The 24,215-nt window shown below is 35.2% G+C and overlaps 1 protein-coding gene across 2 annotated transcripts; it reads left to right on the forward strand.

Moving 5' to 3' along the window:
- Positions 1 to 4,209: 4,209 nt before the first annotated feature.
- LOC149426831 (all trans-polyprenyl-diphosphate synthase PDSS2-like) lies at positions 4,210 to 23,790 on the forward strand. Of its 2 annotated transcripts, none has more exons than XM_089638706.1 (7): positions 4,210 to 4,859; positions 9,106 to 9,237; positions 10,330 to 10,530; positions 13,315 to 13,451; positions 18,831 to 19,003; positions 20,110 to 20,301; positions 21,225 to 23,790. In XM_089638706.1, exons 1-7 carry the CDS (start codon positions 4,534 to 4,536, stop codon positions 21,378 to 21,380), a joined length of 1,317 nt encoding a protein of 438 aa, XP_089494832.1. In that variant the 5' UTR covers positions 4,210 to 4,533; the 3' UTR covers positions 21,381 to 23,790. The 2 variants fall into 2 exon arrangements, with proteins under 2 accessions (XP_089494832.1, XP_089494840.1); XM_089638714.1 differs by having other exon boundaries at positions 18,843 to 19,003.
- Positions 23,791 to 24,215: the final 425 nt, after the last annotated feature.

The following is a 24,215-nucleotide window of genomic DNA, read 5'->3' on the forward strand; positions in this document are numbered from 1 at the left end:
TTATTTCAGCCTTTTGACCAATTTGACCTAAATTGACGTAAGTCAACCACGAGTCTCAACGCATAGCCCGTCGCGTCCATTCTCACCCGTGTGGGTTCAATATGATTTTATTCTATTTTATTGATATTTTTAAAATTCCTCTACACTATGCGCTATGGCTAAAAAACATTCATGTATCTATCGATATATCCATTTATATATCTATCAAAAACTTACCTTTTGAAAAGAAGCACCATATTTGTTGCTTATCAACTATTTGTTTTTTCAAACATCAAGACTGACAAACAAGATTTTTCACATTGATCTCTGCCAATTATGTGTTTTTAAAGAAATGTATGTAGATACTTTATACCCTCTGTATGACCTTTGTAAACTAACTTTTGCATAGTTCCATTTTTGGCACAACACACAGCCCCCATCCCCCAAACCCTGAGCCACCCCAACCGTCTTCAGAATACAAACGTGATTTATATAATTATGTCCCACCCGTTAGTCGCCATGTAAAGCCCACAACACAAGAAAAGGCTCTCCAAAAATAAACGTTTCAAGAATTTTCTTAGTATAAATAATAACTCCTTAAAAACTCCAGGCGTGGTTGTACCCAAAGAACGCAATAAATTAGTCATTATATATTTTACCTACAAACGAAGGTGTGGTAAATTTACTGTTGTTTTAAATTAAATAAACCCTTATAATCATGGACGGCCATGAGCCAAACGGCGCCTGGCGCGAGTAATGTTTTGGCGCCCCTCGTTAAAGCCAGCAGACGCCGTAGTAATCAATAATATTCGGATAATTTGTATTTTTATGTGGCCTCTTTTTATGAAAAATAATCTCAAGGGCGATGTGTTAGGACTATTAGGTGTTAGGTATTATCAGCGCTTTGGCGTCTTGACAATTCGGCGCACGAAGCGAACTGCTCCAATTGCGCCCGCATAGGGCCGGCCCTGCTTATAATAATCAGATATACCAAAACAGTGTATTTATTATTTATTAATATTTTACGTTATATGTATATACTTTTATTACAACAATTTTCAGTTGTACACCAAACTTTGTTTAATTAATTTTAGTTTAGCTTTTTAAATGTTTTGTGTAGTTTTAAAAACATATTTATTAAAAAAAACTGATTTAGTGATAATTTTAGTGTTTTAAAGGATTCTTGATGTTTTATGTCATAATTATCATAAACAATATTTGTGGTTCTTATAATCTGCGAAGATGGAGGTATCACTTTATTTCAATATTTACTTAATTAAATACTATTAATTTTTAATTCTGAAATAAACTTCGCACAAGGTAGATCGCTTGCTGTATATTCAACAGTTTAAGGATTTAATATTGATAATTATTAAATTTGGATAATTTATATAGCGCGGTTTTCGTGAAAAATCACCTCAAGGGCTAATGAAGCTATTTTTCTTGCTACGTTGTTTAGTACAAAATATTTTGTAAAGATGTAGAGAAAATGAGAATGTCCAAGTGGAACCAACATAGAACAAATATTTACTATTCGACAAGTGGATTAATTTCCATTATCGTTGCTTGATATCCCTAGTTATTATTGCCTTCTTTATCATGACTGCTCACGACAGTTGACGCGTAGAAAGTAATTATTCTAAGCATAAAGAAGAGCAGCAAAAAGGCGCTATTGTCGAAAATTGGAAAGATTTTTTTATTTGCGCTAAATGTGGAAAATACATATATTATAAATATGTAGCTCCAGGCAGCTTCATAGGTTGTGTGGTCCTAAAGTTAAGTAATAGAGAATAAGCCACTCCAGTTAAATAGTATTATGGCTTTAAAAAAATCACAAATCGACAAATGCCGATTCTGACTACATGAGTTTTATTATGTAGGTATATGGCTGCCTTTATATAAGTTTTATTCCCGTAAGTCGCTTACGTAAGTGACTTACAGCAAAATTACCAATGTAAACGACACTGTAATTAGACCTGTCAAAAACTTACGTAAGAAAAAACTTCTGTAACTTGGTATAAATTACGGTAAGCGACTTTGGTGTCGTTTTTTTTATTATTTATTCCTTTAGATTTACACACAGTACAATATGATACAAGATAAAATTAAAATATTTTTAGTGATTATAGATTATTGTACCTTATCAGGTCGAAATTATTGGTTCCTAACTAGGCAAATTGCCCGTTCCAAGGAACCAAAAATATGTGAAAGTAAGTGTGTGGTTTGTCTATGTCTATAATATATCTCATTAATGTTTTAATTTGTGATGTTTAATCGTTACAATCTTATGATAGAGTCGAACTTGAGCTGTTGTGTATGTTTCAATTGTGTATGAGCAATAATTAGAATAATGAAAGATATATATATATATGTAGTGTGTGATTAGTCTATGTCTATTTATTATGTAATGTCTATTTACATTGGTAAATTTGTCGTAAGTCGCTTACGTGAGCAACTTACAGGAAAAAACATACAAGTGTAAAGGCAGCCTTACCGTAATTTAAGCAAGTTACAGAAGTCGTAAGAGGCTTAAGTTTTTGACAGGTCTAATCGCGTCCGCTCGAACTTACAGCCTTCTCATATCTTATGAAATCCTTTTGATAAGTTGAGAGGTTTACCATAATAAATGGTACCAAAACGCACCAATGCGGGATGTCAAAAATTAAAACAGATTTTCTTAGAATTTATTTAATATAAAAACTAGTTTTTTTTATCATACGAACTAAAATCTGATTAGGATAAGTGAATAAGTGCATCATTAACTCACTAAAACAATATAAAAAATAACACTAGATACCTAAAGCCTAAAATGAGCACTATGAAAACGAATGTAAACGGAAAGAAAAGTTTCTGATTCCAAAAACCGAAAAGATATAAAGATCATTTATTTTTCAGGTGGAAAAAAGATTTCTAAAAATGGCATCCTGGTTTTCAATCCTTTCTATCGTCGGTCGGTTCAATCCTTTCTAATCTCAACTTTCTGATAACATTTCGTATTTGAATTCAAGTCCTTACCCTGGTACCCCAGTAATGTCACATCCTTTTCAACAATTGGAAAAATAATATAAAAATATACATATGTAGGTATCTTTAAATTATATTTGGAAGACAAGCTCTCTAATTTATTGTCGTAAATAAATAAATAAAATACAAATAATATAAATGTATACTGACGGAAATAGGATAAAATCATGGGAAAACGTGGCAAAACGACAACAAACCACTACAACGCCGGGTAATCTGAAAAGCTCGAGGCAAATGGCGCCGGTGTTGTTGGATGTCATTTGCATGATATGACTGCTATGCGATACGGTGTTTTTAAGGTGTTTCTTAAAGAATTTAAAGACATTAAAAAAATTGTTAGATATGGTGGTCAGAATGCCAAGGAGTTATTTAAAAATGAATTGATAAATAATGTAAATGCGAAAGTAAATTGTTAAAAACAAATGCTTGGTATGTTTATAACCCCAACCTAAATTGTTTTCCTATTAACGTAAGTATCTACATATACAAAATTGTGAAAAAATAAGATAAGAAATTACGATAGACTTACGAAAAATGAAAATTGAAATGAACATTTTCAGACAAAAAAATGTTGAAGAGTGAGGTTAACTAGTGTTTATTTAATTTATGTTGCTAATAAAATAGCTTTTTGCTCACACTAGACTATACTTACGATTATTACAGATTCGAGAGGCATCTTTATTGGTTTATATTTATGTATTTTTAAGGCACAAACTACTTTTTCTCAACTGTCCCTTTTTTGGAAACTCATGTCCAGACGTTCTCGAAGAGTCTAAATGATATTTTATTTACTATTATTGGTATTTATTATTAAACTTTTGTAAAAGATTTGACCACTGTATAGTCATAATGGCAAGTATGATATTTAACTACACCTGCCCCAATGACTGATTGGAGTGATTCGGATTAGTTGTCATTTTGTGTTTTATTAATAAAAAAGGACTTATTAAAACTTGTATTGTATTCAGAATCGGCGTTTATTGATCTATATGATTTTTATCAAACTTTTTTAAAACACGTACGATGTCACCATAATATATCTCAAATTAATTTAAGATAACAAAATATTTGAACCTTTCGAATACTTCATTCAATTTCGAGCGATTAATTCGATTAGTATAATAATATATCGATTATGATATTCACATCACTAGCTACGGCGTACGGGCTGTCAAAACTTTCGCGATTATCTATGCAAGTGCGGCAACCTCGAATAACGTCTGTCCGACTGTCGCCAGTTATTATTTATTTATAATTTGCTAGTAGTTTTGTTTGCTGTTAGTTTCGTCTCGCGGGAGACAATTGTTTTCACGAATATCCAAATACGCCAAAATTCCTGTGTATTTATTAGATTGACAGCAAAAGTAGTTACTTATTTAATCCGTTTGCTTGATGTATCGTTTTCCGTGAAAAAGAAGTAGGTTAATCGTTAAAACTTTCTCCTCTTAAACTTTCCCATTTACATTCCCGAGGTAATCAGGTGTTCGTTCAATTGTTCTTGCGATTACGATAGAGATAATCCGATTAAAGATGAGTTTCAGCCGTTTGAATAGAACGCTTCTGCAGAGGAGTTATCTTACGAGTATTTTGTTAAATCAAAATAATGTTGGTCCGCAAGGGCTTCGGATTTCGCACGAAGCGAGTCGTAGATATTTGTCGATATCCTCCGCGCATCGGGCTAGCTATGCTCAGCCGAAACCTGATTGGAATCGGGCAGTGAGTGAAGCCGAAAAGATAGTGGGTTATCCTACGTCCTTTTTGAGTCTTCGCTGGTTACTGAGTGATGAAATAGCTAACGTCGCCCTTCATCTACGGAAACTGGTCGGAAGTAATCATCCTCTACTGAAAACTGCCAAGTAAGTGACACTTAGGACCTTAGGACGGGTTGTTTCGGAGGATTTCAACAATTCATCAAATTTCGACATTCATGTTCGGGTTCTGTGAAAGTCATATTCAAATTCTGTTATTATATCATTATAGGCTAGTTGCTAGACAGAACTGAAATCATAACAGAACTTGAAAAAATCTTTCACAGAACTTGAAAATTAACTTTCAAATTTGAAGAATGTTTCAAATTCTCCGAAACAACCCGTACTAAAAATACATTTTCTCTTTTTTTTTTTTTGAGATTTTTTCCTTAAAATATCAAAATCTCAACCAAATCTAGCACATGGTTTTCGCAAAATAATGGCACTTCATAATTTATTCAAATAGAGGCGCGGAATTCCCATTTTCTATCATCAATATTATGTTTATTTATAAGTCAGAAAACAGGTTTTTAAATCAAGATTTTTACCTTTAAAATGAATTTCGTAAATTTTTTTTTGGCCAACAGTTCTGTACAATTGTACTTATAATATTTAGCAATTTAGTTAAATTAGATTATGAAAACCAAAGGTTGTGACCGCAATTTAAAAGTAATTTATAAAACTTTGTGAATTTTTTATTAATTATTTTACATGAAACAACAGAAAATTGAGGTGATCACTAAGTTTTTCACACATTTGTTTAGTAAAAAAAAAAATTTTGTCATTAGTAATTTTAGTAAAATTATTTTTTTTTTAATGTTTTCATTCAAAATTTTAAGATTTCAAACAAAATATATTTCTTTCTAATAATATAATTTTATGAGTAAAACCTCAAATTGTAATATTTAATCATTAAAGGCTATTCTTAAACGAAAATGACCGAAGGAAATAGGGTTAGATTAGCTCAGTGGTAGAGCAGTGCCCTGGCAAGGTTAAGTTCCTGGTTTCAATTCTTAGATGCGACTGTATCTTTTTCTGATTTTACTGTTTCAAAATTTCGTTTGAGAATCGCCAATATTGTCTTCAATGATTACATAAAATTTGAATGCATAAATCATCTTTCAAAAACAGTTTTTAGTTTTCGGATGTGTTCAGAAATATTCCATTAATCTGGATTTTATTACAAAGCGGAAATAATCTGACATATGACAATATGGAAGAGGCCCATAAATAAACCACTCACTAGATCAGGGGTTCCCAACCTTTTTGTACTCTAGAGCACATTCTAAAATATCTGTAGGCTGGCGGGCACCACCTATTTTTAATCGACAAACTCGGGGCAGCAATCGCAATCAAAATGTCAACAACGCGGTTCCAGGTGGGGAATGCTATTTGCACATCACTCCTTGTACACGCCGAAAACCCAAAGTGAGCCGATGATCGCCGAACCGATCGGGACGGTACGAGCACTACCGTCAGTTTGGATGTCGGGGCCATGCTTATTGCTTTCACTGACAGACAGAGCTGGCAGAGTCATGTGCCATGTGTTTTGGCGTTCGTTCACTTTGGGTTTTCTGCGTGTACAAGGAGTGATGTGCAAAAAGAACTTCCCGTTTCAGGCTAGCGTGAAGAGTGCAGTCCGGCTCGCCGCTAGACAGGTTGCGACAAGTACTGTCAGCAAAGGAACCACTCATACATACAATATCGCAAACATACGAACGTATTTAATAAACCTATGCACTCAAAAAAATTAAAACTCTAACAAATAAATAAAAATAATTCACATTTTTAATTAATGTTTATGAAAAAAATTATTTCACTGTCGAATAGTGGCGGGCACATACGAATGGACCATGCACCATGGCGCCCGCGGGCACGGGGTTGGGAACCCCTGCACTAGATCGATAATTTTGGGCTTTTAGTATGAAACAAATTGGACCTACAAAATCACAGATATGTCAATATATAGACAGTAAAATTCTCATTCGGAGCCTACTTATTATACTATACACCAATGAAAAACTGAAAGTTTATTCCATAGATTTTTCAGAGTTTTTCATTGGTGGATATAGTTAGGCAAACATATGACGTCACAATATTCCGGTTCCAATTTTCGTTTGGAGTTATACCCCCCTGCAGAGGCCTAAGGGGTAATAAATATTGTAGATTTACAATTTGCAAAACACAATCTTTCAATATTCAAGATTCAAATTTATTGTTCCTAAATGATTCAGTAGGTACTCAATGGGTTAATAACCTAATATTGTTAGTTTTATGTTTAGCATTTCATAATTGAAAGTACCTACTCTCTTTGCCCAAGAAGGTCATGTCATGTTTTATAAAGGCACATATAACCTTCACAGATGTTGTATGGTTCTAACAATTCTTTCACACACTGTACATAGTAATAATACATTGAATAAGTGTAGAACCAAGGCCAATCAATTTTCTTTTATCAGTGTTGCTAAATATAATTATGTACTTATTATGAAGGAAAAATTGAATTTGACCATTGTTTATGGTTTTTATTTTTATGTGAATACACTGGACTCTCTTTTTCAACGGTGGATACGTTTCACGCAACACCGTATAAAAAAATATTCATAAAAATAAGTATACTGAAACTATCTTACTCATAAGTGATAATACGGAGGGATAGGAACAGTATAGTAGAAAACGTTACACATAATCGTACTGTGTATACCGGCCGTAATACTGCAGTATTAGTGGCTGACAGATTTTTAAACTGCCCGACCCCCAGGATTAGGGTCGTATTACTATGGTATTTAGATGGAGATCTCGGACTTTGTTTGATTTGACAAAAGGTGTATTACCCACTGGCAGCACTATTAGAGGAATATTTTAAATCAAAATATCAATTTACCAAAGCAAATACGGAACGCATTATCAAATTGGCCAAATTTCGAAGCAATTCAAAGCAGACCGCAAATGTCATCTGAAGAAACGTGATGTTAGCAACTAAATGCGTAGTGCAAAAATGACTGTATTTTTGAGGATTGGAACAAAGTGCCAGTCTAAAAAAATCTTGCAGGATTATTATTATTAGTAAATATTTTAACCCCTGCAATATACGTCCCTTCTCACCGTATAGCTATACCAGTGCTGCAGCGGCGTATTGGGAAATCTTTATAAGTAAGACTGTACTTGTATATAAAAAAGTATACTTGTATATAAAAAAAGTATACTTGTATATAAAAAAAGTATACTTGTATATAAAAAATTATATTTGTAAATAAAAAAGTAGACTATAAATGTATACTTGTATGTAAAAAAGTATACTATAAAAGCATGCTTGTATATATAAATATATAATATAAAAGTATACTTATGTGTACTTTTATATTAGTATTTTTATACGTATACGTATAAAAATGAATTCAGGAAATCAAAAGATAAAATTCATTATTGTTTATATATCTTAATTTTCTTTTAAAAAATCATACCAAAAAAACTGTATAAAAAGGGAGTCCAGTGTACTACACACTCCCAACTGTCCGAAGTCTGTGAGCTTATGGAATCCCAATTTGGGTACATTGTGAGAGTGATGAAGTCACCTAACATGGCTAAAGTCATTTCAAGCAACTTATCGATTCTGAATGCGTGTCTTTCACCAAGGCGATACTGAGATTATCTACCACTATATGAATTAATAAGAGATTAAAACGTGTCGAGATTGCCTAATTACAAAGACAATTGATTTCTTAAGAATCAAGACGACGGGTCTAAACTCAACAATTTGCGGTATCCGGCATAGTATGGTTAATACAAAACTGTCTGCCGAACACTACATTAAAGGAAATTAACAATGTCAACACGGTATCATGGAACATATGTGATGTTTGACAATGCAAGACTGTCTGAAATGTTAACCGGGTAAAACAGAACAGCTACAAAACCGGACATGACGAAAGAATAGGTTAGGTTAGTCTTTTTTTTCAAACGTTTCTGGCTTTCACCCTTCAAGGGTGTTCTAGGCCATAATTTCAAAAAAAAAAAAAAATTAGAAACATTTAAATTATGAAGAGAGGGAAGGTGAATTTATATATTCATTTTGTTTAAATTGGCAAATTTAAAAATTATATGGAAGATTGAGTTGAATTCAGAGTTGAGTGATGAGATGAGATGTTGAATGGAGGGTGGCAATTTTAGATGAGGTTTGATAGAAGAGAGGATATTTGTTTAGAGAGGGACAACCAAAAATGATTTGTTCTAATGTTCCTGCTTCTAGGTCCAATGTTCTGTTTTGCTATGGAACAGTCTGAAACATCGGATAAAGGATGAGGAAGCGTAACGCGGCTTAATATAGTTTATTTATTTGTTTGTTTGTTTGCAGAAACTTGCTGTACAATGGTAAGAACAATATGCAGGCGTGGGGACTCATTGTGCTACTGGTGTCTAAGGCAGCTGGGCACAGTGCAGATATCCCTGATATGGAACAAGACAAGTCTGCTGGAGTTCTGCACAGGTAAACACACTCAAGTCTTTATTAGTTCTAGATACCCCACAGTTTTCCTGTGCTCTATTTGCAATTATTTATTTTTTATTTTAGTTTATTAGGAAAATAAACAGTTATACATATTTTATTATAAAAATTACATGTTTACAAGGTTGCATGCATCTAAGATGTTTCCACATAAGACACATACATATTATACACAAAAAATATAAATGATTAAAGAAAAATATAAAGTGGAATTGATAGGACATAGGATAGAGGAGCCAACTAACTAAAGCTAACTCAACTCATCTGCAGTGCACAAAATGGTTTGTATTGTAGATCTCGGGTAAATTAAATTTCGTATCTAAGCAATAGTGCATAATATAATTTAATATATTTATTATGTATTGACTATTTTGAAAATTGACATATTTGTTAAAAACATACATTTCAGATTCTCTAAGGACGGGTTGTTTCAGAGAATTTGAACAATTCATCAAATTTCAAAGTTAATATTCAAGTTTTGTGAAAGTTCTGTAATTATTTCAGTTCTGTCAAGTAACTGGCCTACAATGATATAATAACAGAACTTGAATAGGACATTCACAGAACCCAAAAATGAATGTTGAAATTTGATGAATTGTTCAAATTCTATGAAACAACCCGTCCTCAGTTTTTTACAGATTTGCACTAAGCTTTTAAGTAACAATTTCATCTTGTTATTTTTATGCTGTATTTTACGTTATAACATTTTAATGCATAGCACTTTCATCTTGGTATTATTTTTAAATTCAGTATGTGGACAACTCAGGACAAGTGACAAATCAATGCACTTTTGAAAAGTGATGAAATTTTTTTTTAATGAGTTACGTTAACGTAATGGCTAGTTTTTCACTTCAAAATATTACTTTTTAATGTCTTTATATCTCTTTTCAAAAGTTTGTCGATTTGTCACTATCCTGACTTGTAATGGAACCTTTTAATTCATAACAATTTCATCTCAATATTATGTTTAAGCAGTAGGTACTTTCATTCTCTTATCATTTTTAAACATGTTGTAGTAATTTCATCGTTTGTTCATATTTAATTGGCAAATTGATGTTGTTATTATGTTTCCAGCCAGCGCGCCCTGGCCGAGGTGACGGAGATGATCCGCACCTCCCATCTGGTGCACAAGGGGCTGGTGAACCTGCAGCACGTCAACGAGCAGGGGGGGAACGTCCCCACCGACTTCGGAGACATGACCTTCGGCAACAAGATTGCACTGCTCAGTGGGGACTACCTGCTCGGCAACTCTTGTTCCGAACTGGCTGGACTCAGGTAAACATTAACCTTTATAACCCTGGCCGAAACTGATGGAGGAAACACTATTCTAAAATGTTGCTATAAACATTTGAGCGATAGCTACCCAAATTTAGTGACATGATTTTTATAAATTATAAATTTAACGATTTTAATTTATTTTTTCTTATAAATTTTAAAAATATGGAATAAACAGTGTAGTCTAGATTCATTGGCTTTAAACCGCAGTAAGCAGTTCATATTTTGTTTCCGTGTTAATATTTTGAGGTATCATGTTAATTAAATCGAATGGCCGAATCGGAAATCGAACACCTGGAAATCTCCATCGCTCGAGTTGTTAATATGTCAACATTCACACAGTAAATTTATGAACAACCATGTAGTTTTATTACCTGGTTCCATAAAACTTCAGTATTTTGGTCACATTATACAGGAGAGACAAATAGAGAATTGCCAATTTATTTAAAAAATTATGGAAATTTTCGACTCCGAGATTCAAGATTTGGTGATTAATTCTTTGACAATGTTTACATATTGACTAATAGAGTCTAAACTATGCCGAAAAGAATGTCAACACATTTTCTCCGTTTGTTCTTCAATCCTAATCAAACAGTGGAACTATTTTGTTTGTGTATATTTGAAGTACAATTATTTAAATACTCTTTTTGAAATATTTTTTCTTATTGCACAATTGAAATTGTCTTATTTTTCGACAGTCCAATCCAACTCATCTAACATTCCAATAAAAATATTAATAAAATTATTGTATTATAAAACTCCAGTTCAGATTTTATTCTGGAAATGACATTGCAAGCTGATAAAAATCCCTACGCAGAAAATGCTGTGCATATCTCATAATGCTAGAGTTGGCCGTTTGATAGTTTTTGCTGCTTCAGATAGCAAATAGTTGTCTACAGATATTTAAGATTACATACTTAGAAAAACATTTGATGTGTTGTTTTTACATGTATTCATTAAAACATATATATTTTAACTAACTCAACTCATTTGTATGCAAAGTTCAAAGTAGGAAGCTAACTAGAAATCATGAAACAAGGTAGCTATAATTATCAATATGTATCATTGGTAGTTTCATTGGATTCATAATGCGTGACATCTTTTGCTTCTGCGGAAATATACATAATCATTAATTCATAAGTTTATAAAATCCCTTTATGTTTGCCTATGGTCAGTTACAGTAAGTCAGTTAGCTGCTGATACACATGCCAGTGAAAAGCATGCTTTTGGCGAGTAACTGGCATGCTAAATACTTGCTAGCTTTTAGGTCAGTAAAGTACTACTCACATCTGTAGTTTCGTGCGTGTAGCTGGCTTAGATGGATGTCCCAGAAGAAATTAGTTCAGAGTCTTTTCATCACTCCACCAAACCATTTTCATCGTGAAATTATCAACTTGCAAAAAAGCAACAAAAAGGCACATGCATATTTTATTTTGTTCGTTACTGGCAGAGCGCACTCAGACATGGTGTGTGTCCGCCACCACTACCCCCTCCTCGCTTCGCGTGCCACTGGCACAAAAAAGATCAAAAGCCGTGTGAGTTACTACTAGCGACACAATACAATGTCACTAGCACGCTGAAGACTGCTACTGGCATGCTTTTGAGCAAGTTAATAGCTTGTGTATCTGCGACTTTAGATAGAAATTTACTTAGATTTCCCATGTTAAGTATATTTTTCAATTTGTTAGGAATATTTAATCATTGAATAAGATTATACGTATGAACAACACTCAATGAAAATATGAAAGAGATAAAGAAACAAATAAAAAATCAACCAGTGAAACACATATTTTTTTTTGGTTTGATTGAGGAACCACTCTACCAACTGAGCCAAATCCCGATTGGATAAGACCTACAATTATTGCGTATATTATCTGCTGTAATGTCATTGAATTTCACAGAAATGCGTGGATGTCCGCGTGTGTGTGCGTGATTGTCACCAAAAGTTGTCATAGTCATCGACAATGAGTCTATCTTCAGCTTGATCAGGTGTCGGGAAGTAGGTTAATTTGCACTTCATTCATGAAAACAAAAGTGAAATTCAAATATGTAGATGTATTTAAAAGGGTAACGGTCACAACTGGGACTTAAACCCAGATCCTCTAATCTTACCAAGACCAAATAAATAGTCGTCTGCAAATATAAAAGTCAATAGATGTCCCAAATGAATAAAATCGAATCTGTATTTCTGACACTCCATTTAGGTTGCAAATTTATTGGAGTAGAGCATTCTATACAGGGCCCGCAGATACTTTAATAGTACATAACTGCTGACCCTCTACAAACCGCAAGTGTGCTCCACTGTTGAATTTGACAGCCATCTCTGTTCTGGGGCCCCAAAATTCTTGATTCTGTGCAGAAACATGAAGTCCGTTTGATAGATTCCCCTATGGCAATCTTTAGAACACAGGAGTCAGGTGGGAATGCTGTCCTTGTTCTACAGGTATTTCAATGGAAGAAGTTTCGAGGTGCCCAACATTCTTGATATTTGCCACATGAGAATGGGTCGCTTCTTCGACTCATTCTTGAGTTCAACAGCTTGGCTGTGGAACGATTTTCGACCTCTGTGTTTCCTCCCTCCTACAGCATGGGTTTCATTAAGACCCATGTTCACTTCTTCCTCTCCTCGAAAGGACCCTCCCCATAGCATCCCCAAAGATGATATAGGCCCTGAAAGAAATTATTTTCCTCAGAGACTCCTATGTAGAGTTAATGTAAAAAAAAAATATACATATATATGTTCCGTGTGTCTGTATATTTACCAAAACAATGACTTTGTTTTAGGAATCAGGAGCTTAATGAGCTGATTTCATCAGCTGTGCGAGATCTGGTGGAGTCGGAGTTTATGGGCGACCGAGACATGCAGAACAACCCGTTGCCTTCCAAGCCACTATCAGATGGTGGCACACCTCCTCTCAAAGGTATTTATTCTGGCATATATCCAATTGTCACTGAGATGGTGACATTTCTTTGGACAAATCCATATACATTCAAATTGATAGACTTGCCCTATCATGAAATCTGGGTATCATTTCAACGAGCTGGACCAAATCACATGGCCAAATTTTTGACACCAGGAGGGTTCGAGAATGCTTTGAATAAACTATGACATTAGTCGTACGTTGACCACCGATGAGCGCATATTGTAATAACCAGACTGTGCGCAGAAAGGTAAAGTTCGCTAAGGTAAGGCAAAGGCTTGCAGCGCTATCCATTGTTGGACTTTTCTGTGCAGGATCTAAATGTTCATTCTTAAACTAATTGCCTGGTGTAGCGACACTAAAATTGAGTGAGGTAGCTACATTACAACACATTTGCAGATTTTATTTACGAGAAATATGTAGATATATTACAATGCGAGTTGCTTTTATACTGTCAGAATCATTTTTTTATCAAATCACTGAAAGTGGGACGGTCATGCCGCCTCCTGCGCCCCGCGCAAGTTAGTTCCCCCCTGATTGGATTATCTATTAATTTAGTTGTCTATGGACAAATTTGACTGTTCTAAAACGGAAAATCCTCCTAGTTGGGCAGTCAAAACATTTTGAAAATTTACAATATGTATACTCTGTGCAAAATGAATAAAAAAAATTACGTTTAGAATTGATTAGTTAGGTATTTGTGTGTACCTGCTTACAAATCTCGAGATTTCAGGGGAAATTTTGGTTTTGATTTAGAGAAAATTAGACACATTTTGGATGCCAGGTCCACTGGTCATAGAACAGATTATCCCTAGAAGTGTGATTTATGCCTATTTTAAAGAAAACTGATAACAATTTAAATGAACACGCCTAAAATAAAATTTTGATATTTCAAAAAAGATTTTTATGTATCAATTTTAAAATTTTTACCTTATGTCGGGTACATTAGACATGCCTATAACAAACTTCTATCAGTTTCTCTATTTTGTGGTTCCATTCTAAACTGAATAAATTCTTTCTGATGTCATTCTGTAACGTCAACTAAGAATATTTAAAATTGTTTTAGATAACATTTGGTACGAAAAGTATTTAAAATAATTTGAATACAATTTGAAGACCGGTTAGTAGCTGTCAAATGCGCCTGGTTTCCACCGAGACATTATAAGTTCAATTCCTCTGCTATCCAAGTCACCCATCATTGTACGCTGATAATGATGGTAATAGGAGTTTTGAGTAATTGACTTTGTAGTAATTGACTCTAGGTTGAGAGCTGTTACCGAGGACACAAGAGTTTTCGGAGGGGCTGAGGTCGAAACTGACCACTTTCTTGTAGTGTCGAGAGTAAACCTCTTTCGCGGTTGGCGCTCTAAAGTGAAAACGGTACCAACTCCGACAAGAGTCAAAATAGAAAAACTGCAAAACGATGATGTGAGAAGTAAGTATGTGAATTGTGCAGAGATAAGATTGAATGCGAAGGAAATGGATGGTCTAAGCATAGACGAAACATGGAACCACATAAAAGTGTGTCTTTGTGAATCTGCTAGGGAGGTTTGTGGAATAAGTACGCAAGGTAGGAAGAAAGGTGATGCATGGTGGGATGATGAGATTAAAGCACTGGTCTCAGAGAAGAAGAAAGCATGGTTGTGTCTGATTGCGGCTGGCAGTGCTTCCAGCGAAGAGAAGTATCGAGCGAAAGAAGTATATAAGGAATGTAAGAAAAAAGTAAGATTATTATTTTTCGGAATAACTTATTGAGTAAAACCTCAAATTATAATATTTAAAAAAAGTAAGAGTTGGAGTGAAAGAATGAAAGAAACGCCTGGAAGAGGAAGAAGGAATGAAAATGACAAACCATTTCCAAGAAAACATTAAGTTATTTTGGAAAGAAGTCAAAAGGTCCCGGAGTGGCCCAGAAAACGGAAGCATGAAAGTGATAAAATCAAAAGATGGAAAAATGTTGACGAATGAGGAAAAAATAAAAGAGAGATGGATGAATTATTTCGAGGAAGTCTTCGAAAGCGAAGTGAGTGACAGTGATTCCAGCGGCGAATCAGATATGAATGACGATGGAGTGAATGTTACCGAAATTAGCATGGATGAGATAGAAAGCTCGATTAAATGTATGAAGAATGGTAAGGCTGTTGGGTTTGACAATATTGCTGCTGAATATTTTAAAGGAGGTAGCCGTGTAATTCTCACATGGTTGTGCAATTTTTTTAACCAATGTTTAAAGGAAGGTTACACGCCTTTAGATTGGAGAAGGGCTGTGATCATGCCATTATACAAAGGTAAAGGGTCACGTATGGAATGTGGGAATCATAGGGCTATTAGCCTGCTTAGTTCAGTTGGCAAGCTGTATGGTAGAATTTTGATTGAAAGAGTAAAAAAGGAAACAAAGGATAAAATATGGGATGTGCAAGGTGCTTTTATGAGTGGAAGGGGGTGCATGGACCAGATCTTCTCATTGCGTATGCTCACTGAGAAGTTTCTGGCAAAAAACCAGAAACTTTTCTGTGCCTTTGTAGATTTACAAAAAGCATACGACCGAGTCGACAGGAAAAAGCTATGGAAGGTGTTGTCCAAGTATGGAGTGAATACGAATCTGACTCAGGCAATTGCGTCTCTGTATGAGGGAAGCGTTGCATGTGTTAGGGTAAACGGTGGTTTTACGGGGTGGTTTGATATCACAAAAGGTGTTAAACAAGACTGCGTAATGTCACCGTGGTTATTCAATCTATACATGGATAATTGTATGCAAGAATTGAAAGAGGTGGGATTGGGCGCGAATTTGTATAATTTGAAAGTATGTTGCCTGCAGTGGCGGCCGGTGGTCAAAATATGTGGGGGTTCACTGGATTAAAACATTAAGTCATAAAATAAATTAAATAAAGGTAGATACCTATTTATAAAGAAGTTCTATTCTCTGCTCCTTTTGTTTAGCGAAGACCTCTATCAATGCAACACTGATAGTGCGTTCAGTCTGTCCTGGCTCAACGTGTTTAAAAAAGATTTTATTGTTTTTAACGTTGAGAAACATCTTTAGCTTTCAACTGAGGTCATTCCAAAGGTCATGAATGGTGCACAAAAGTTTGAGTAATTTCACAGTCTCGGGAAAGTCTTCTAATAAACATGTAGATACTATAAAAAAGTTGTAAAATTGATAAAGCGCCGTTAGCTTTTGAAAAATCGTCGCGGGCGTAAATTGCACAGAGTTTACCTTTTACTGATCTTTATTTAGGAAGTCATAAGTCATAAGCGTCACATTGAAATCATGTTCTGGGAAATTTGACCTGTATAGATTTTTATTAAATAGCTCATTATGGTGTTTAACTTAGGCACGGTAGCCTGAATCCGATTGCATTCTGATGTCAACTTTTCCTAAAACCTTTAAGCTCAAAACTTTTTGTAAATGTAAATGACAAGAATTATGTTTTTTGATTTTTTCAGAAAGGTGAGTTACATCAGTAACACCGCTGATTGTCCAAACTGAATCAACATCGCAAATTAAACACGGAAAACAAAATAAACTATTGAATTGATCACATGCACAGAGCTACCAAGCTTTGTTATACAATGTTTTGTTAAATGATCGAGTAAACTTCTTCGATCCAGATTTTCACTCTTGTTTTATTATCAGTTCAGGTTTTAGGTGGAACGGCATTTTTTATTATCACTTTGTTTTCAAAACTCGACCTATTGTTCTTAATGTATTCCACATTCAAACTCATTCTTAATTTATACTTTGAACAAACACAAAAGTAATCATAAATTAGTATAACCTGCAATTGATATGCCTTATTAATAATTGATATACAAGATCGATATAACCTGCAATTAAATATCAAAACTTTCGCAGAGTAAGAAAAGTTTTAAATTCAACAGATAATGCCCGTACCCGGCAACGGCGAGTACTGACTAAACTGATAATGAGTAATCTGACCATCACTCATCTCTTAATGACATGTTTTATCCTGTATGCTTTTATCGAAGAAGCGGAACATTCGCTGAAAAATAGCAGATGGTAAATTGAAACCACGATATCGACAATAATATAAAACATACGCGTTTTAGTTTAACTTTATACTGAATAAACCGTTCCTTCTGATGTGGTGGTAAAACCCCGAACGCCGTCCATGATATGGTATTATTTGCAAAGAATAGTATGAACTGGTATGTACCCACGCTTTTGACTGTTCCACAGAATATGCGACAAAGCAGTTAAATTTTGGATCGCAATCGAAAACGAACTGCTACGAACATAGGCACAAGTCAAAGTCGGTCTGCAAGTTAAGCGCGCCTAATAAGTAGGTACCTTTTGAATGAGATATTATAAACGAACCGAGTTTCGTATTGTGATTAGCCATGTCGGAAATCTTGTTGGTTGTTCGGCGCTCGGGAGCACATATTAGCTGGCCGCCACTGGTTGCCTGTTGTATGCTGATGATGCGGTGCTGATTGCTAATAGTATAGATGATCTACAGTCTCTCGTGTCTAGGATGAACGAAGTATGCATGAAGAATGAGTTAATGATGAATGTAAGTAAGTCTAAAGTAATGGTGTTTGAAAGAGAGAGTACGAAAACAGTGTGCAATATAATTGTGAATGGGGAATACTTGGAGCAGGTGGATGAGTTTGTGTATTTAGGAAGTATGTTTACGAGAGATGGGAAGGCTGACAGAGATATTGAAAGAAGGGTAAATGCAGGTAATTCCGTTAATGGAGGACTAAACGCCGTAGGCGCTAACAAAAAATTGTCCAAAGAAGCGAAGTTAGCAGTCCACAACGGAGTGCTGGTACCTACCTTGATGTATGGAAGTGAGGCATGGAACTGGCAATCTGGATGAAAGTAGATTGAATGCTGTTGAAATGAGATCCCTGAGGCGTATGTGTGGTAAAACCATGTTTGATCGTGTGAGGAATGTGGAGATCCGCAAAGAGTGCAAGGCTGATGTAAGCGTAATGAGTAAGATTAAGAAAGGGACGCTTAGATGGTTTGGGCATGTAGAGCGAATGAGCGAAGATAGGAGTGTAAGGAGGATATATGATGCAAATGTGAATGGTAGCAGAAGTCGGGGACGCCCGAGGAAGACATGGCACGATCAAGTGAATCAGATACTCGAGTCGGGCCATGTCAAGAGTCAGAATAATAGAAGAGTATGTATGAGACGATGTATGAATGTGAATGAGGCAAGGAGTGTGTGCCAAGACCGAGTTGTTTGGCGGTCCGTCCTCTCTGCCTACCCCTGCGGAGATACGGCGTGATGGTTAGTTAGTTAGTTAGGAGTTTTTCAAATACCTACATATTGTTATTTGTGACCTGGCAATTTTTGTCTTTCATATTTTTTTTAGATACGATATAGCCTTTATGTAATGTTGTAGTACATATTTCAGAATGGAACTGCCGCCTGGAGCCGTTGAGCGTGTCGGGACTACTGGGACACGCCGCGCCCGAGTGGACGGCGCGCCACGAGCTCAGCGCCGGCACTCTGCTGGGCAAGAGTTGCCAGGGTGCACTCATCCTCGCCAAACAGCCCAGGGAACTGCAGAAACTGGTAAGTCTGTCTGTCTTAACCGTAATTGTGTTCACGTAATTAAAGTGAAACTACAGCTGACGTTACTGTCATTGGCTTTCGTTTAGCCTTCTAGTCTTCATTTTAACGCTAATAAGATAAGAGCAGGGTTATTAGTTGTTTAACCCTTGGGACCTTCTAAGACCCAAACAGTCCCAAATGCCGTGCGCGCATTATACTCTCCTAAGACCATATTTGTCCCAGAACGACCGCACATTATTAAAATGCATATATCTCTCTTCCTCTCATCTAAAAATTAATTATTTCTTTTATGTCAGAAAGAGAACGAAATAGTGCTTGTTATTGTCTTTGAAAAAATGGAAGCTTGTAGAAGGTTCGATCCGTGCAAATCAACAACGTCTCAAGGGTTAAAGCCATGTATAAGCCCAGCTAAGCCCGCATTTATAAGTTTTTTATATAAAGTCCACACAGGAGGTCTTGAGGGAAATAAATTCCCTCTGATCCTATTTCATCTTTAGGGATTCTGTGTGGAGGGTCGTTTTGGGGAAAGAGGGAGTGAACCCGGATCTCGAAGAAACCCACGTTGTAGCAGGGAGGAAATACAGAAGCCGTCAAATTGTTCACACAGCCGAGCAGTTGGAACATAAGAACAAGTCATAGAAGCGTCCATTTCTCATGTGACAAATGCTAACCATGTGCAAATGTTGGGCGCACGTTTTGTGTGTTTCACGACTGTGCATCGACAACAAAGGAATCAATGACAGAAGTTCCTCCCAGCGTTTTTCGTAGAAATACTGGTAGAACTGATACTGTAAGAATGACAGCATGGTTTTGAAGAGGCACTGTTTCGAGAAGATTATCGGTAGCTCGTTCAATGAGTTTGACATAAGAATGAGTTAGAAATACAACCTATTTGTATGGTGTCCCAACTCCTGTCTACTGAGACTGCAAGGGAGTTATATTTTAACAGTCGTAGCTCTATTTTTTGTAAAGTGACATTTACGTTGAAACCCACTTATAAAGCTTCCATATTTGTACGAAGTTTTGATGCTTAAGACTGGTTCTTTGGAAAAGTCTATTGGAGTGTGTATTTAGTTTCTAAAGCTTTGTGCATTTTGCCATTCCAGGGGTACCTGTTTGGCAGCCACCTGGCCCTGGCCTGGCAAGCCTGCCTGGACCTGGAGCCCTTCGCAGGGCCCTGCGCCGGCCCCTTCTCGCTGGTGGGCGCTCCCGTGATGTTCACCCTGGCGCACCGTCCCCACCTCTACAGCTACATCGAGTCCGCACGCGAAGATATCAGCAATGTGGATTATGATAGTGTAAGAATATTTTTTAATCCCCATGTAATTTTGATTCCCATCGACAATTTCTCAGATGAACTGGGGTTCCCTACTTCCCAAGATCAAAGAGTATACAAAGTGCTTTGGACACAGAACTTGAACAGTCTAAACTTTCATCTGCTCCTTCTGCTTTCCGCATTGATTGAGCTTGACCATGTGTTTGGACAGGTTCTTTTAATCAGCTTGGACCTGAAAATTTCGCATTATTTTTTGTGATTAACAGTGTTATTTTTAGCGATATAGATGTAGCAATTATTATCATCAATTCCTTTTACGTAAGCTTTGATGAGGACTGATTAATGTAATTGGGTATTTATTGTAATTAATTATTTATTATTGCTTCCATTCAATTCCCACAATTATAACTAACCTATACTAATGTATTTTGGCATCCTGAAAAACGACTTGTTTTTAATCGTTACATCAGTTAACTGCACACACAGAACCTACCTTATGAAACATTTTTAAATATATATTTTTATCAATATTGATCAAAATATAAATTAGGAAGTACAAAACACCTCCACCAAGTACTAAATAAATTCAATTTTCCGCCATTGAAAGGAATGTTAATGTCAATATGCTACACTAGCGCCTCTAGCGACCAGAGTTATCAATATTGCCAACATTTTACTGGAATTGGACATATTATTAATATTATGTATAGGGTATTTGGTAGGACCTAGTTGGTGATTTTCTTTTTATACATTCTTTGATGAAGAGGTATTAGAGACAGTAACCAGTTGAAATAGAACGTAGACAAACGGAATGAATAATCGGTTAGGTTATGTTAATAACTTTTCTTCATTGTTCTGTTTTGTCGGAGATGTAAAAAAAGATAATCACTATAAATCATAGCTATGTAAATCTCCTTATTCATAATTACTTCTCTATAATTCCAGCTTCATGCCGAGGTGTTGGCGGGTCCCGGAGTGGAGCGGGCGCGCCTCCTGCAGCGTGAGCACAGTACGGCCGCCACGCAGGTCCTGGAGAACTTCCCCAACTGCGACGCACGCACCGCGCTGCACAACATCATCCTGGCCATGCAGGACCTCTAAGTGGCCAAGGGGTATCTTAGTCTTAAACATCTGCCAATCTTCGACTTTATGCCAGTTCTTCAAATTAAAGGTATTCTTTTTACAAAGTCTCTTGTAAATTGCAGAGCGCACCGCCCTTTACAATTCCCCTTGGGACCATGAGGGACCTATGAATTAAGACATATGTACCTATAAGGTGTATTTTCTTATACTGCTGGCAATCATAACTTTTCTTTTTTCATTTTCTTCAAATTTAAAGAAGAATTTTCAAGTCTATTTTACATACTACTTTCAGAGTGCACTGGGTAACAAATTGACAAGAATTTATCATAAATTTGAGTATGATTTTTTAATATTTTATGTTGTCCCTTTCGCTGTCACGAAACTCTGAAATATAATCTCTTATCATTTTAGGTAACATTTCACAATGTCTGCAATTTTGCACAAATAAATTGTGTGATTGCATTTTTTTTATGATTGTATCAAATTATTTGTATGACGACATATATTATATGTATGTGTAGACCATTATTATTTAAATTATGGAGCGACGCATAGAGAATTTTTTTCCGATTTATCTTTATTAATAAGACATATCACATAGGTTAGTATATAATGATTTCTTACTTCCAAATACATATGAGAATAGTTTATGTATGGAATAGAGTTATAACTCACCCTTTACCTGAGTTCTGTAGCTCGAAAACGTATTTATTTGTAAGTGGCAGAAGTTATTCCAGTTACCCGTAAAAGACTTAATACATAATTGTTAGATTACCCAGTTACCTTTATATCGCTTTTTAAAATAATAATTGCTCAATTAATATATATCTGTGACAGTTTATCTAAGTTCCTAAGCATTATTTAGGATCACCAATAGATTTCTGTCACAAATTCTCCCAACAACATTCTAATATTTTTTTTCTAAAAAAAATACACTACCTTGGAATTCCGTGAGCAAAAATTTCAGTTGTGAAAAGCGGAAGGAAAATGGTTCCTGAGTGTAATTTCATAAGTACTCACATACTGGACGCCGTAGTCTTAAAGATACGTCGGCACATGACGCACATAAAAATCGGGCGTAGACTTATGGTCACGCTGGCACACCAGAGGTTAATATATATTCTTAATACAAACAAACAAAAGATTCATTAACTTTTTTTAATAAAAAAATTATATTTTATGGAGACATATTATCTAACTTATATATAATTTAAACATTAAATTTAATATAAGTTTCAAGGCCAAGTTACTGACAATTATTTTATTTCAATATGCATTTTATACATACTCTTGTGTTACGTAACAATTTTTTTTGTTCTCTGCTAGTACGTATATGTTTCTGGAAACTCATAGTAAAAGTGGTTAACTGGTGACGATTTGTTGTATAACTTTTTTCGATTTGAGCTTTCGTTTTCGAGTAAATCGAGTCCGAAGTTGGAATTTTTTTAGGTGAAGTGTTAAAAAATCAGTCGCTGGGGATTAAATCAACTATTGAATGAATTTAAAATGCGACGAAGCACTGACCCTGCTTCAAAAGTTAATTTACTTAATATGAAATGCTTGGTTTTTTGGGTTCTCTATGTGATGTAGATAGATTGGTTTTCCGCTTGTACTACGAGTTTTCAGACACCCTGTATATATTAATTTCTTCTTAAAACAAAGATTACCTAAAACTTATACATATATCTCGTCACAAATTTCTCGCTGTATTTTATAAATAATATGTGTACTACAAATTGTAAGTTATAAAAATGAATGTAATTAAGGTTATTTAAGTAAAGGTGCTTGGAAATTTATTTTTAAGAAAACAAATGTTAATCAGTTGAAGATTTAAATTTTATTTGTACATACATAATAATACATTCTTCACTATGAATAGTTCATTCCGTCCTTAGGCTAATTTTTCAATAACTTATTTTGTTAAATCTCTGTTAATTTAAATTTATAACTTTACCTGTTTTGTGCCCTGGAGATACCTATAGAAGTGTGTTGTGGACGTATCTGGCATGCTCGAAGTAAGGCCAACTTCTCCTTACTTCATGTGAAGATTGATCAGACTGTTACTATCGAAGTTTTTCATTTAACATATTTCTTTGAAAAATTGAATAATTCATATGAACCGACTTTATTGGTCTGTGGCCGAGGAGTCGAGAAAGGTTTTGTGTGAATTGACGACATCAGCTTTACTTCAAATTGGTGTAGATCACACTTCTAGGTATTGCCTGTTTGGTGGTTTTGTGTAATCTTTTATTCTTCAACAATATGTAATTATTAACAATATTTATTTGCGACTTTTGTTTTTATAGCTGTTTTAAAAATGATTGTCTATTACTTTTATATTATTCTATACAAAACATAATGCATTTGGTTAATTTTGTGTACCATGTACAATTATTTTTTTGCTGATAATAAATATTTTTATATTCTATATTACTTGCTGTCTACAATTTTTTTTTGTGTGAGCACCGCACAAGTGTCCCAACTGCCCAAAATCAACGGGACTGTGGCATCCCCGATTGAAGAGGAAGGAGATGGGAGAGGAAGGTTCGAAAGTACCTGGCTAAGTACTTCAGATCTGGTAAGAAACAGAAACACGGTTAAACCCATTTCAAGCAACGTTTCGACTGTCAAAGGAGGTTTTTCTACAGGGTGATACTGAGTATCTACCATGCCATATTGTGTCGTAGAATTCTTTTTCTCTTGTAACTTGGATTAGAGAAAATAATTATATTTCTGATATTTGACTACCTTAATATAAATCTGGCACGAATTGAGAAGGACAGGTAAAACATGAACACATGGCCCATTTATTATTGTCAAGTGGCACAACACACAAGAGAAGGTGATTTCATT

Source organism: Hesperophylax consimilis, chromosome 1, assembly GCF_061612785.1.
Source record: "Hesperophylax consimilis isolate HC1 chromosome 1, BYU_Hcon_1.0, whole genome shotgun sequence".
Taxonomy (NCBI): domain Eukaryota; kingdom Metazoa; phylum Arthropoda; class Insecta; order Trichoptera; family Limnephilidae; genus Hesperophylax; species Hesperophylax consimilis.

What these genes read in the sequence shown, in the direction of transcription:
- LOC149426831 (XM_089638706.1), top strand. Translation starts at nt 4,534, where the DNA reads ATGAGTTTCAGCCGTTTGAATAGAACGCTTCTGCAGAGGAGTTATCTT. An exon ending in CCTCTACTGAAAACTGCCAA is followed by an intron (nt 4,860 to 9,105) that starts GTAAGTGACACT and finishes GTTTGTTTGCAG; the next exon opens with AAACTTGCTGTACAATGGTA. An exon ending in TCCGAACTGGCTGGACTCAG is followed by an intron (nt 10,531 to 13,314) that starts GTAAACATTAAC and finishes ACTTTGTTTTAG; the next exon opens with GAATCAGGAGCTTAATGAGC.